This window comes from Coffea eugenioides, chromosome 3 (genome assembly GCF_003713205.1).
Source record: "Coffea eugenioides isolate CCC68of chromosome 3, Ceug_1.0, whole genome shotgun sequence".
Lineage (NCBI taxonomy): Eukaryota > Viridiplantae > Streptophyta > Magnoliopsida > Gentianales > Rubiaceae > Coffea > Coffea eugenioides.
The window spans coordinates 39,457,941-39,470,540 of record NC_040037.1 but is presented as its reverse complement, the minus strand read 5'-3'; the positions used below and the strand labels follow the sequence as shown (position 1 = coordinate 39,470,540).

The following is a 12,600-nucleotide window of genomic DNA, read 5'->3' as shown; positions in this document are numbered from 1 at the left end:
AGCTTAATTGCCTGTCTATTAAATGTTAATAAAAAAAGATAGAACTCGGTAAAAATAGATTAAAGAGCAGAATTGATGCTTAAAACTTGTTATTACGTATTTAAGATATCCTCTTTTATTTATTTATTTATTTTGAACTAGAATAAGGTGTCACCGACTTTGAAGAGTGAGGTGTCGTCTAACTATGAAATTTGAAAAAGTGAAGCATGATATCGGCTATAAATAGCATTTCTCTTTAGAAAACATATTCAGAAATCAGAATACGAAGAGCAACAAAAATGGGGGATAGGAACCAATCTTACAGAGCCCACATCTTGGCAATTCCTTATCCAAGCCAAGGCCACATAAATCCCATGTTGCAATTTTGCAAGAGGTTAGTCTCCAAAGGCTGCAAAGCCACTCTAGCAATCACAAATTTCATCTCCAAAACCATGCAGCCAAAATCAGAAACTGCTCAAATTGATACCATTTCTGATGGATTTGATGAAGGTGGCTTCACTCAAGCAGAAAGCCGCCATTCATATTTAGAACATCTACAAGATGCTGGCTTGAAAACTCTGAGGGAACTTCTAAATAGGCAGAAAAACGCAGGGACTCCTGTTGATTGCATAATCTATGATTCTTTCTTGCCTTGGGTTGTGGATATTACTCAAGAGTTTGGTCTAGTTTCAGCTGCTTTCTTCACTCAACCTTGTGCTGTTAATTTTGTATATTATTATGTATATCATGGGCTTCTGACACTGCCAGTTTCTTCATTTCCCGTTTCTATTCCTGGATTACCACTTCTTGATCGCCTGGACATGCCAGCATTTATTGCTTTTGAGGGTACATATCCTGCATATTTTCAGATGGTTCTGAGGCAGTTTTTGAACATAGACAAAGCTGATTATGTGCTTGTGAATACATTCTACAAGTTGGAAGCTGGGGTAAGCTTAAAGACCTGAACTTTATTATTCTGTATTAAACTTTTGTTTTTGGTTTTGGATTAGCCTAACCAATAGGAAAACATATGTGGTAAAGGGTCCCTATATTATAGTTTATATTTTGGAATTTGGATCTGACAAACCTTTTGTTTTTGGTTTTGGATTGGGATCACCCATGACAGAACTATTGTAGCTAGTATGGTGTTTTAGAAAATATATATAAATATATGTGTGTGTGTATGTATATGATGTATGTATGTATGTAGTGTGTGCATATATATGTATATTGTTGAATGGGCCACCGTACAAACGATGAATAATGGATTCCAAAACAAAAATATTGTGGATATTCAATGCTTAGGTTGAATATCACTTAAAAGATGAAGCAGTAAAATTTGTAAGCAATCTGATTTTTTTTTTTTATATACTAGTGATTGAAAAATAATTATATAAGATACATACTTCCCCAGTCCCCACAAGATTGTTGGAACCTCAGGTCATGGCCAACCACTTTTTATATCTAATACACGATTGCAGCTGTGATAATTGTCTCAGCAATTAATTTAACCAACTGCCTTCGGCTCTTTGTTTTATTTGTTTAATTGCAGGCCTTGGATGCCATGTCAAAAGTTTGTCCATTACTTACCATTGGTCCAACCGTTCCATCGGTATACTTGGACAACCGAGTTCCAAATGACAAAGATTATGGGCTCGACCTCTTTGAATTAGACCCCTCAATGAGCATCAAATGGTTACATAGCAAGCCTAAGGGTTCTGTTGTTTTCATAGCATTTGGTAGTATGGTCACTTTTGATGAGAAACAAATGGATGAATTAGCAATGGGACTGAAACAAAGCAATTTCTACTTCTTATGGGTGGTGAGGGCTTGTGAGGAAGCCAAGCTTCCAAGAAACTTTGTGCAAGAAACAAGAGAAAAGGGCTTGTTGGTAAGATGGAGTCCACAGATGAAAGTACTAGCCAATGAGGCAATTGGATGCTTTTTCTCACATGCTGGATGGAATTCTAGTATTGAAGCTTTGAGCATGGGAGTGCCTATGGTTGTCATGCCTCAATGGACTGATCAAACTACTAATGCTAAACTTGTCCAAGATGTTTGGAAAGTGGGGAAAAGAGTTAAAGTTGATGAGAATGGTCTTGTAGGGAGGGAAGAGGTTGAGGGTTGTGTAAGGCAAGTTATGGAAGGAGAGAGCGGAAAGGAAATGAAAGACAATGCTATTAAATGGATGAATTTGGCTAAGGAGGCAGTCTGTGAGAATGGGACTTCTGATAAATGCATTGATGAGTTTTTATCAAGATGGAAAGTGTAAATTTATGGACTTGTATCCTCTGAGGACCGATGGTGATTCAGTCTCCTCCGGGTTGTTTTTGGGTCTTTTCAGGTCTCCCCTCCCCTTAATATAGAGTAATGTAGGTCTATCGTGTCAATTGTGGGTTGTTCTTGGGTCTTCTTGTCTAAAAGCATTGTATTTTGGATAAATCAATGTCATACTGGGGCATATTTGCTTCTAGATTTGATCTGCGTGGCAGTTGATTGCAAGTAAAAAACTAATATCAGTTTTCTTCTCTTAAGATCCCATTGTTGTTTTCGCGGATCACCTGTCACCTAGCAAGCCATACAAAGTTTTTTAAAATTTTTTTTTTCTCGAACCAAATTTTAGTTGATTAGTGTGTGAAATTAGATTTCTCATCCTGCTAATAAAAACAAAATTCATTTGATTAGTATGTGAAATTAGATTTTTAAGGATTAGTCGAAGCCGGCGATAAAAACAAAGTTGGAATCTGTGATTTCCAACTTTTAAGGATTAGTCGAAGCCGGCAAATCCATTTCACTTGTTCTCCATGCCCTTTATATAACATCTTGTAATGCCGATTTCTTCTTCCGAAGTATTATAAAGAAAAAAAGCAATGTCTAGCAAAACTCATATCCTAGCTGTCCCTTTGCCTTTTCAAGGCCATATCAACCCAATGCTGCAATTCTGCAAGCGTCTGGCTTCAAAAGGCATCATGGTCACGCTAGCAACTATTGCATTGCCCAACATTTCCTTGTTAACATAAGAAGCCGACAGTTCTAATCAGTTTCTGTTTTCTCTAGTTTGTTGGCTTAGTATAAAATCGGCAGTTTAATTTCTGATGCCACATAGTATATATCATCCTTCAGAAACGATTTTTTCTTGACACAAAGCCACACAATCAAGAAAAACGAGTGCGAAGAACTCAAAGTTGTTAGAAAAGATGGCTGGCAAAACTCATGTTCTAGCACTCCCTTTACCATTTCAAGGCCACATAAATCCCATGCTGCAGTTTTGTAAGCGCCTGGCCTCAAGAGGGATCATGGTTACACTAGCCACTGTTTTCTCGGCCAACATATTTGTGCAAAACCAATTCGAGTCCATCAGGATCGAGTTTATTCCTGATACTAGTGGAACTGAGTTAGCTACTAGCCTTGCAGACTTCGTGAAACGCTTCACAGCAACAATTTCAGATAATTTGCCCAAAATTGTAGAGGAAAAAGCCAGGTGTGGCGAGCCAGTCAAAGTTATTATGCACGATTTGCTGCTGCCACGGGCTTTAGAGACAGTATACAAACTAGGCATTCCTGTGGCTGCATTTTCCACTCAGTCTTGTGCTGTCTGTGCCATATACAACCATGTTCGTCGAGGAACGCTGAAAATTCCATTGGAGAAGCCTAACATTTCGCTTCCTTCATTGCCAGTATTGGAGTCAAATGATCTGCCTTCTTTTGTGTATGATCCATGTGCTTACCCCGACCCTTCAGGGGTTCTCCTCGATCAAATTACAATTCTTGAGAAAGCAGATTGGATCTTTTTCAACACTTTTGACAACCTAGAAAAGGAGGTAAGTTTCTTATTGCACAAATCAATTTAATTTTTGGATAAATTACCTTTTACTCCCTTGTGGTTTGATACTTTACCACGCAACCCCTTATGATTTGAAAACCTATATATAATCTCTTCATAATTTGGGTTAAAATGTTATCATTATTTTTTTTCATTAAAGCTAATGGTCGGTAGTAAAATGTCAAAGTTAAACTAATAAATTGACAAATTCACCCTTTCACTACTTTTTTTTTTCTTTTTTCCTTTTCTTTCTCTCTCTTTTTTTTTTTGGGAAAAGAACAAATGATTTTGAAATCCTATACTTTGGCCTACAAAATCTTAATTTTCTCTAAATACGAAAGAGATGGAAGGGCAATAAAAGATAAATAAATAAGAAACAAAAAGATGGAAAGGAATTATAAAACAAATAAATAAGAAACAAAAAATACCTAATCTTTTTTTTTACTACACATATCATTATAGGTTTTTTAACCAAATATTTAATGGTATTTTCTGTTTCTCATTTATATATATTTTATTTCAATTTCTTCTTTTTTGGTTTGGAGGAAAAAAAAGAAGCAATAAAAGGGTGAATTTGTCAAATTACTAGTTGTTGGATTTGGATTTTATCCCATCAACTGTAACCCAACACGGTTGGTGGGATAAAACCCAAGCCCAAAACCCAAATCTAACAAAATAAACGGTTGGTAGGATAAAACCCAACCTCAACACTAGTTTGACTTTGACTTTTTATTATTGATCATTAGTTTTAACGAAAAAACTAACGGTGACACTTTAATTCAAACTATAAGGGGCTTATGTATAGGTTTTTGAACTATAGAGAGGTTATTTGGTAAAATACCGAATTATTGGGGGGGGGGGTAAAAGGTTATTTATCCTTAATTTTTTCATATTCAAAATTATATCTGTGCTGTTAGAAAGACTTTCACAAGCTTGGATGAACCTGCTTTACATCCTACATTTGGATATTTATATTACTGCTGTCAAGATTTTCTCAATTCATTCTAATACATTGTTGGCCATTTTTCTTCAAATTTGGTCATGCTCAACTAGAACAGGTTAACTGAAATAGTAAAATCTATTTTAGAGATATCTCAATTTAACACTTAAATTTAATGGATTCAAATCTTAACATGTTCAGATCCGTTTAATCACAAAAAATTGAATATCTGAATTAATTAAGTGGCACTGATTTTTCTAGGTAAACCTTGCTCCTAAAAATAAGTGATAAATTATTCACTTATCACTTAATATGATATACACTCAAATGTATTAGATTTAAAATTTAACAATTCAATAACTTAATAAAATCATATTTCAAATTTCAGATTTCAGACTTCAGTTTCAGATTTCAATTTTATCAAATGCAACATAAGTATGCTTTCCAACTGTGCAATTAATAGATATATACACAAATAATGACAATTGTGTGAATCTTGTAAGTTGATGTGGACTGTTTTATTTTGCAGAATTAAAACCATATAATGTTTTTGGAAATCACTAATTTACCAAACACAGACATAAAATTACAGTATACACGTATTTTACTACTCTTATATACGTTTCCATGATTGGTTGTCCCTCAACCTAAATTTAACAAGCATTTTTTAGGTTGTGTAATCACTAATTCCAGTAACAACATATGAAGGAATCACCAGGTTACGTAAATTAGTTTTTGTTCTTTTTTTTTCCTGCGTATCTATCAATTAAAAAAGCAGTTTTTGAAGTACTTTGGATTACTCTCCAAATTGTAAACTTTTCTTCTTCTTCTTCTTTTTGGTTTGTTTTGTACAACTAGGTGCTGGAATGGACGGCAAACCAATATCCTATCAAGAGTATTGGACCAGCGATTCCATCTGTGTACCTGGACAAGCGATTGAAAGATGACACTGATTACAGCCTCAGTCTCTTCAAGCCAACTACAAAATCTTGCATGGAATGGCTCGACTCGAAGGAAATTGACTCAGTTGTCTATGTTTCATTTGGGAGCTTATCCGACATTGGTGAAAATCAAATAGCAGAAATAGCATGGGGCCTTATGAGAAGCGATTACAACTTCTTATGGGTAATCCGAGCTTCAGAAGAGAGCAAACTCCCTAGCAATTTCCAGTCCAAGGCACGAGATAAAGGCTTAATCCTGAATTGGTGCCCTCAGCTAGAGGTTTTGTCGCACCAGGCTGTTGGATGCTTCATGACTCATTGCGGTTGGAATTCGACGTTGGAAGCATTGAGCTTAGGAGTGCCAATGGTGACTATGCCTGTATGGGTTGATCAAACTACTAATTCCAAGTACATTGTGGATGTATGGGATGCTGGAGTTCGAGTTAAGGCTGATGAAAATGGAGCTCTTCAAAGAGAAGAAGTAGAAATGACTATAAAAGAAGTTATGCATGGTGAGAAGGCTAATAAGCTTAGAAAGAATGCTTTAAGGTGGAAGGAATTGGCTATAAAGGCAATGAGTGACGGAGGAAGCTCTGACCAAAACATTGAGGAATTTGTTTCAAGTATTCTAAGCACTTAATTGGATTGCCAAAGTATATTTGTCGTGCTTAGACTATTTATTCTTAATTTCACTTATCAGTTTTATGTTTACAAATTAGCTGCCATATACATGGTTAATAAAACTTTATATTCACCAAGAAACGTGGATTAAAAACCAGAAAGTGTGTTAGGGTCTGCCCCCGTGAATTCGGCAAGAATGAATTTAAGGATAAATTACTAATAACCCCTATGATTTGACATAATGCCAGATGACCCCCTTAAGGTTTTAAAATAGCTGTATAACCCCCTATAAGTTTATGTAAAGTGAAAAATAAATGAAATGCACAATCAATTATAGCATTTATATCAAACGTGCTCTAAAAGCACATGTGATAAAATTTTAATTTCCATGTGATCTCTTTATGGTTTGTATAAATATCCACCTTATTCATGCAATCTCATCATACTTTTTAAATAAGGGTACTATTGATATTTCAATTAATAATATTACATAGGCTATTTTCCGTTAAATTTTCACTTTACATAAAATTATAGGAGGTAAAGTAGATATTTTGAAATGTTATGAAAGTCCTATAGCAAAAGATAAAATCACAGGGGATTATATATAATTTACCCTTAATTTAATAACCCACGAAAGTGATAATAAGATTATAATAAAATTTGTGAAGAAAACAATGTAAAAAATAATGACACAAAGATTGACGTGACTTGGTTAATTAGATCCATGTCCACGAGGGAAAGTGAGCAACTTTCACGTATAAAATTTAAAACAAAATTCGCAAGGCCCCAAAATAAGAAAGAGAAAAAAACAAGCGAATACTCTTTTTTTTTTTTTTTGGACACGGTGAGTGTCCGGACTTTCGATCCGACTAATTCCATTATGCCTGGGCCCCGTCCCCCAAGAGACTCGAGACGGTAGAAGAGCCAAAATAGACCGCACAAAATACTTGAGATAACATAAAAAAGAATATTTCCCTAACAGAGCTCTCGTCTCATGAAGTCCCTCTATTCATATGTAGCTCCAACTAGAGCTGTTAATCGAACCGGGCAGCTCGCGAGCCGAGCTCGACCCGGCTCGATAAGAGCTCGGCTCGGCTCGTTAACAGAGAGAAACGAGCCGAGCTCGAGCTCTAATAGGTACTCGTTTAATATACGAGCCGAGCAGGGCTCGGCTCGTTTAAACCCGGTAGGCTCGAAAAATAAGGGCATTTTCGTCATTTCCACGTGTATGTGGTAAATGGTAATCTAGTCAAAGACTCAAAGGCATCTCCCGTCCGTCTGTCTGTAGCCCTAATTCATTCTTTCCTCCTTTGGTCTTTCGTTTTCTCCTCCTACAGCCGTCACCCGACTCATCCCGCAGCCTCCATTCTCACACCACCGCACGCCGCATCCCTCAACCTCCATTCTCACGCCGCATCCCTCAGCCTCCATTCTCACCAGCAGGCGCCATCCCTAATTTTTTGATTTCCCCTTTCTGTCATCTATTTTCCCATTCCACAGCCGCAGCCGCCATTCTCACGCCGCCGCACCCCGTAGCCTCCATTCTCACGCCGCATCCCGCAGACTTCATTCTCACCGCCAGGCGCCATCCCTAATTTTTTATTTTCCCTTTCTGTCATCTCTTTCCCATTCCACAGCCGTAGCCACCATACGGAGCAGCGCCATACGGAGCCATCTCGGTAGAGCCAGCCGCCAGGGCCCTCTACGGCTCTACCATACCCCGATTCACTGCATTCTGGTAAGTAGCCTTGATGGTTTTTTATCGTAGCCTTGATGTTTTGATAATTATTTGCCGTGGTTGAAATTAGTGACATCTTGATACTTTAAAGTACTCTTCGTGCAAAAGTTTTAGTGAATTGCAGGTACTAAGTGACTTTGTTGTGTATCAGCAAACCTTTTTATGTTATATTATGAGAGACATACTGCTTAGGCTTCTCTGGTGTTATGCTAATATACAGATGCAGCTTAACAGTGCATGAGTAATTGCAAGAGAGTCTGAAATTCTTTGAATTGGGGGAGTAACTTTGGATAGGGTCTCTGAAAATACAAAAATGCTAACCCCTAACATGAGTAGGATAATTACATTTTATGCTTGTGATTGTTTTCTGCCCAACCAATTAAGACCATGTTAGTTATAGATTAAGATACTCTGGTGTTTTGAGGAGGATCCCAAGCTTTAAAATGTTTAGAGTGAAATTGACATAAATCACAGAGGCATACATATAGTATTTACATGGCTACCTAAAATTGAAACACATTTAGAAGAAACATTAATCTTTTGAGAAAACCTTTAGCTAAGGGCACTTTGAGTGGAGTCAGGTATGACTCTCGGAGACAAGTGTGGGTTGAAGGCCGTACTGTATATGTATGTGTAAACATATATAGTTCTATTCGTAGTATATTAAAAGTTATTAAAATCAAAGAGGCTAGATAGCATCATAAACTGATTTTTTCCATTCTATTTTGAAGCTTTGGTTCTCTGCATTTTTAAGAATCAACTTCTTTGTCCTAGAATATGGCATCTTATGCACTTCATCAAGAGAGATTCTAAGTATAAGGTGAATTCTTTTCCTAAATATTCTGTAATTATAAGGTGGATTTTTATGCAGCAAATTGACTATTAAAAGTCCTTTTATTATGATTAATTATGGCCTTAGCATGTGAATAAATGTCTACCATCCATCTTGGATAGTTGAACAGATAGGTTCTTTCAACATTTGATTGGCGCCTCGCACCTGGATTATTCTCTGCCCTTTTCAGTTTTACTCCTTAAAAAAGGAAGATTCATTTGTCATTTGTCAATTCAGAATCTGAGGAATAATTCGATTAGCAAATATTTTTTAATCATTGACCCTAATATTATTATATCTTTATCACTTTCTTGTGGGTTATTTATACATTTATCACTTTCTTGTGGGTTCCAATTCAAGATCCCTTACTTGACCCTTTAACTTACCAGCTATCAACTCCACAGGTCAGAAAGAAAGAGACAACCTTCAACCTGGGAACTTCACACATATTACCTTTCTTGAGCTAATTGGAATTGACATTTCTTAGATGGATATATCATTTCTTTCCTTGTTTAATATAAATGTCTACTAGAAATGCCACTATACTGTCCCCATGCACAAACTAATTGGAACTATGAATTCAGTATTTCCCTGGAATTCATCGCTGTCCCTTGTTTGGATTGCCATTTTAAGAGTTTTTAAGAGCTTTTCTCTGTTATTTCATTAATCTGAATGTAAGCTTGAGAATTGAGATAGGAACAAGTTAAAGAAATGTTAAAATTAGCTTGAAGTGGGCATTATTTTTTGAAATCTGTTTTATTACTTTTGGACCTTATTTCTTAGAAATCTTATTCTAAATTCTGTTTTAACTAATCAGAATCTGTATTGGTTATTAAATGTTTTTGATTAAGGAATGTACAACTCATTTCAAGGTTCATCATCAAGTCCTGCGATGGAGCAAACTAATGAAGACGTGGAACAATTGAATTACAACGAAGAAAGAGCTGATGAAATGAGTGAAGAAGAAATAGAAATAATAGAAGATGATGGCAATGAAGGAGGACAGCAAGTAGATGGAGATGGAGGAGCTGGTCCTTTTGAGAAAAAGCAAAGGAAGAAGAAATCCAGCATATGGGATGAGATGACTGAAGTAGTGCTAGATAATGGGACGGTCAAAGTGAAGTGCAACCATTGCAAGGAGCTTTTCACCAAGAGTACAACCGGAGCCACATCTCAGCACAAGAGACACCTGACTTCTTGCCTCCAAAGAAAGATGGCCATTGGGGAGCAAAGCAAACAAAAGCAACAAGTGCTTTCATTCACCGAAGGTGGAAGTGATGGTATCACTTCCATCACAAATTTCTCGTATGATCATGCCAAGGTAAGAGAGCTTGCGTCACACATGATTCTTGCACATGAGTACCCATTTTCTATGATGGAGCATGTAGTTTTCAACAAATTCATGAAAGCAGTTTCTCCGTTTTATAAAAAGATTAATCGGCAGACTGTTAAGGAAGATTGTATGAGTACTTATACAATTGAAAAAAGGAAGCTGAAATCATTGTTGAAAGGTCCTGGTAGGATTAGTATTACAACTGATTTGTGGAAATCTGGTCAAAAAATTCAATATATGGTTGTGACTGGTCATTTTATTGATTCTGATTGGGTGCTTCAAAAACGTGTGTTGAATTTTTGCAATGTTCCTCCTCCTCATACTGGAGTTATTATAGCTGATGCTCTAAGTAAGTGCTTCATTGATTGGGGGATTGAGAATAAGGTTTCTAGCATAACTGTTGATAATGCTTCATACAATGATGTGTGCATTAGGAGACTTAGAGAGGATTTTTCTCTAAGAAAGAGATTAAGTATTGGAGGAAAAATTTTTCATGTTAGATGTTGTGCACATATACTTAATCTCTTAGTGCAAGATGGTCTTGGTCAACTTGGTGGTGTGATTGATGTTGTTAGAGAAGGGATAAAATACTTGAACAATTCAGAATCTAGGCTTCTTGAATTTGCCAAAATTAAAAAACAGCTTCAGTTGCCCTCTAGAAAACTAATTTTGGACTGTCCAACAAGGTGGAATAGCACCTATTTGATGTTAGCTTCAGGTTTAGAGTTCAAGGATGTCTTTCCAAGATATGCAGACATAGACCCTGGATTTCACTATGTTCCTACTGATTTTGAGTGGATGAAAGTGGAAGAAGTGTGCAAATTTCTAGGAATATTTCATGAAATCACTGATATGATTTCCGGGACTGAGTATCCAACATCTAACATTTTTCTTGTGGAGCTCTATAGGATTAAAGAGCTTTTAAATGAAAAAGCTCTTGATCCTTTTGAGCATATTCGGGCAATGGCTGGAAGTATGTCTGCTAAATTTGATAAGTATTGGGGGGAAAGTAATGTGCTGCTATCTTTGGGTGCAATTTTGGATCCGAGATACAAAATGTTCCTTATTAATCATGCTTTTCCGGTGATTTATGGTGAGGATGCAGCTCCTAGATTCATGGCTGAGATTAGAGACATTCTTTATGAGCTTTACAATGAATATGTTGATTGTCATGTTGTTTCCCATTCTGAACAACAAAGGCAGGTTGTAAAAAGGAGACAAAATGAAGGTTCTACTTCTTCTAGTAAGAAACAGAAAATGACTGCACCCGCCGTTTTAACTGGCAAAGAAAAGTTTCACATGCATGTGAGTGAAATTGATAGGGCTCCACCAGAAAAATCAGATTTAGATGTTTATTTAGAGGAAAGTAGGTATGCTTGTGATGCAAGGGCAAATCTGGATGTTTTGGGTTGGTGGAAAGGAGAAAGATTGAGATTTCCCATCTTGTCGAGGATGGCTGCCGATATACTCTCCGTTCCTGTTACCACTGTGGCTTCAGAATCTACCTTCAGCGCTGGAGGGAGAGTAATTGATGATCGACGAGCTTCTATGTCGGTTGAGACGGTGCAAATGTTGCTTTGTGGCAACGATTGGATCCGCAGTCTTCATGGCCTAAAGAATAAGTCTCGTGTAAGTATTTGATTGGATATTTTTGTTGTTGTTACAGTTGCCTTATTTCTGATTTTGATGAATTTTTTAACTTTCATACTTTTATTCTGTAGGAATCACTTGATGTGGCCGAATCAATCACATTTGAAGAAGTTGAACTTCCTGAATCATTCAATGACTAATTTGGTGGCTGTTGTCCGTTGATGTTGCTTGGGGACAGTTTATGTAATTTTTTATGTTGTAATCTGATCTGGTTTGGACAGTTGATGTTGCTTGGTGGCTGTTTATGTAATTTTTCATGTTATAATCTGATCTGGTTTGGACATTTTGGGTTGGACATGTTATAATCTGATCTGGTTTGGATATTTTGATGTGGACATGTGGTAATCTGATTTGGTTTGAATTACTGGTGGCTGTTGATATTGTAATGTGTTGTTTATATAATTTTTCAGGTTGTAATGTGGACATTTTGGTGTGGACGTGGTAATCTGACCTCATTTGCTGAAGTTTTAACTTCTTGTATTGTCATTTGGTGTAGTTTTAACTTCTTGCTGCAGTTTTAACTTCTTGTAATTTAATGTGGTTTGGACATTGTAATCCCGCTTTGGACATTTTATTTCTCCATTTGATGGTTTTTGCTGTAGTTTTAACTTTAGACTCTGCCTTGTATTGTCATTTGGCATGGCTTGTTGAATTGAATCAGGGAAATACTAGTATTGTCATTCTGGCTTCAAATGATAAATCAGAGAAAGTGTATCTGCTTGTGATATGGGCTCTCCCGTAAA

General features: G+C 36.6%; 3 protein-coding genes across 3 annotated transcripts; all 3 read left to right on the top strand.

Moving 5' to 3' along the window:
* Positions 1–278: 278 nt before the first annotated feature.
* On the top strand, positions 279–2,461 carry LOC113766579 (UDP-glycosyltransferase 74F2-like). The gene is made up of 2 exons (XM_027310754.1): positions 279–926; positions 1,532–2,461. The coding sequence occupies exons 1-2, from the start codon at positions 279–281 to the stop codon at positions 2,249–2,251; spliced, it is 1,368 nt and encodes a 455-aa protein (XP_027166555.1). The 3' UTR covers positions 2,252–2,461.
* On the top strand, positions 2,281–6,323 carry LOC113766578 (UDP-glycosyltransferase 74E2-like). Its single transcript, XM_027310753.1, has 3 exons — positions 2,281–2,323; positions 3,127–3,800; positions 5,601–6,323. The coding sequence occupies exons 1-3, from the start codon at positions 2,281–2,283 to the stop codon at positions 6,321–6,323; spliced, it is 1,440 nt and encodes a 479-aa protein (XP_027166554.1).
* Positions 6,324–8,036: 1,713 nt separating this feature from the next.
* LOC113764737 (zinc finger BED domain-containing protein RICESLEEPER 2-like) lies at positions 8,037–12,117 on the top strand. The gene is made up of 3 exons (XM_027308714.1): positions 8,037–8,042; positions 9,726–11,836; positions 11,929–12,117. Exons 2-3 carry the CDS (start codon positions 9,728–9,730, stop codon positions 11,995–11,997), a joined length of 2,178 nt encoding a protein of 725 aa, XP_027164515.1. The 5' UTR covers positions 8,037–8,042; positions 9,726–9,727; the 3' UTR covers positions 11,998–12,117.
* Positions 12,118–12,600: the final 483 nt, after the last annotated feature.

Bases quoted from the DNA above. Each gene is read 5' to 3' on its own strand.
- LOC113766578 (XM_027310753.1), top strand. From the start codon at position 2,281: ATGGTGATTCAGTCTCCTCCGGGTTGTTTTTGGGTCTTTTCAG. The intron at 2,324-3,126 runs GTCTCCCCTCCC...CTTGACACAAAG, and splicing joins TTGTTTTTGGGTCTTTTCAG to CCACACAATCAAGAAAAACG. The intron at 3,801-5,600 runs GTAAGTTTCTTA...TTGTACAACTAG, and splicing joins TTGACAACCTAGAAAAGGAG to GTGCTGGAATGGACGGCAAA.
- LOC113764737 (XM_027308714.1), top strand. From the start codon at position 9,728: ATGTACAACTCATTTCAAGGTTCATCATCAAGTCCTGCGATGGAGCAA. The intron at 11,837-11,928 runs GTAAGTATTTGA...TTTATTCTGTAG, and splicing joins GCCTAAAGAATAAGTCTCGT to GAATCACTTGATGTGGCCGA.
- LOC113766579 (XM_027310754.1), top strand. From the start codon at position 279: ATGGGGGATAGGAACCAATCTTACAGAGCCCACATCTTGGCAATTCCT. The intron at 927-1,531 runs GTAAGCTTAAAG...GTTTAATTGCAG, and splicing joins TCTACAAGTTGGAAGCTGGG to GCCTTGGATGCCATGTCAAA.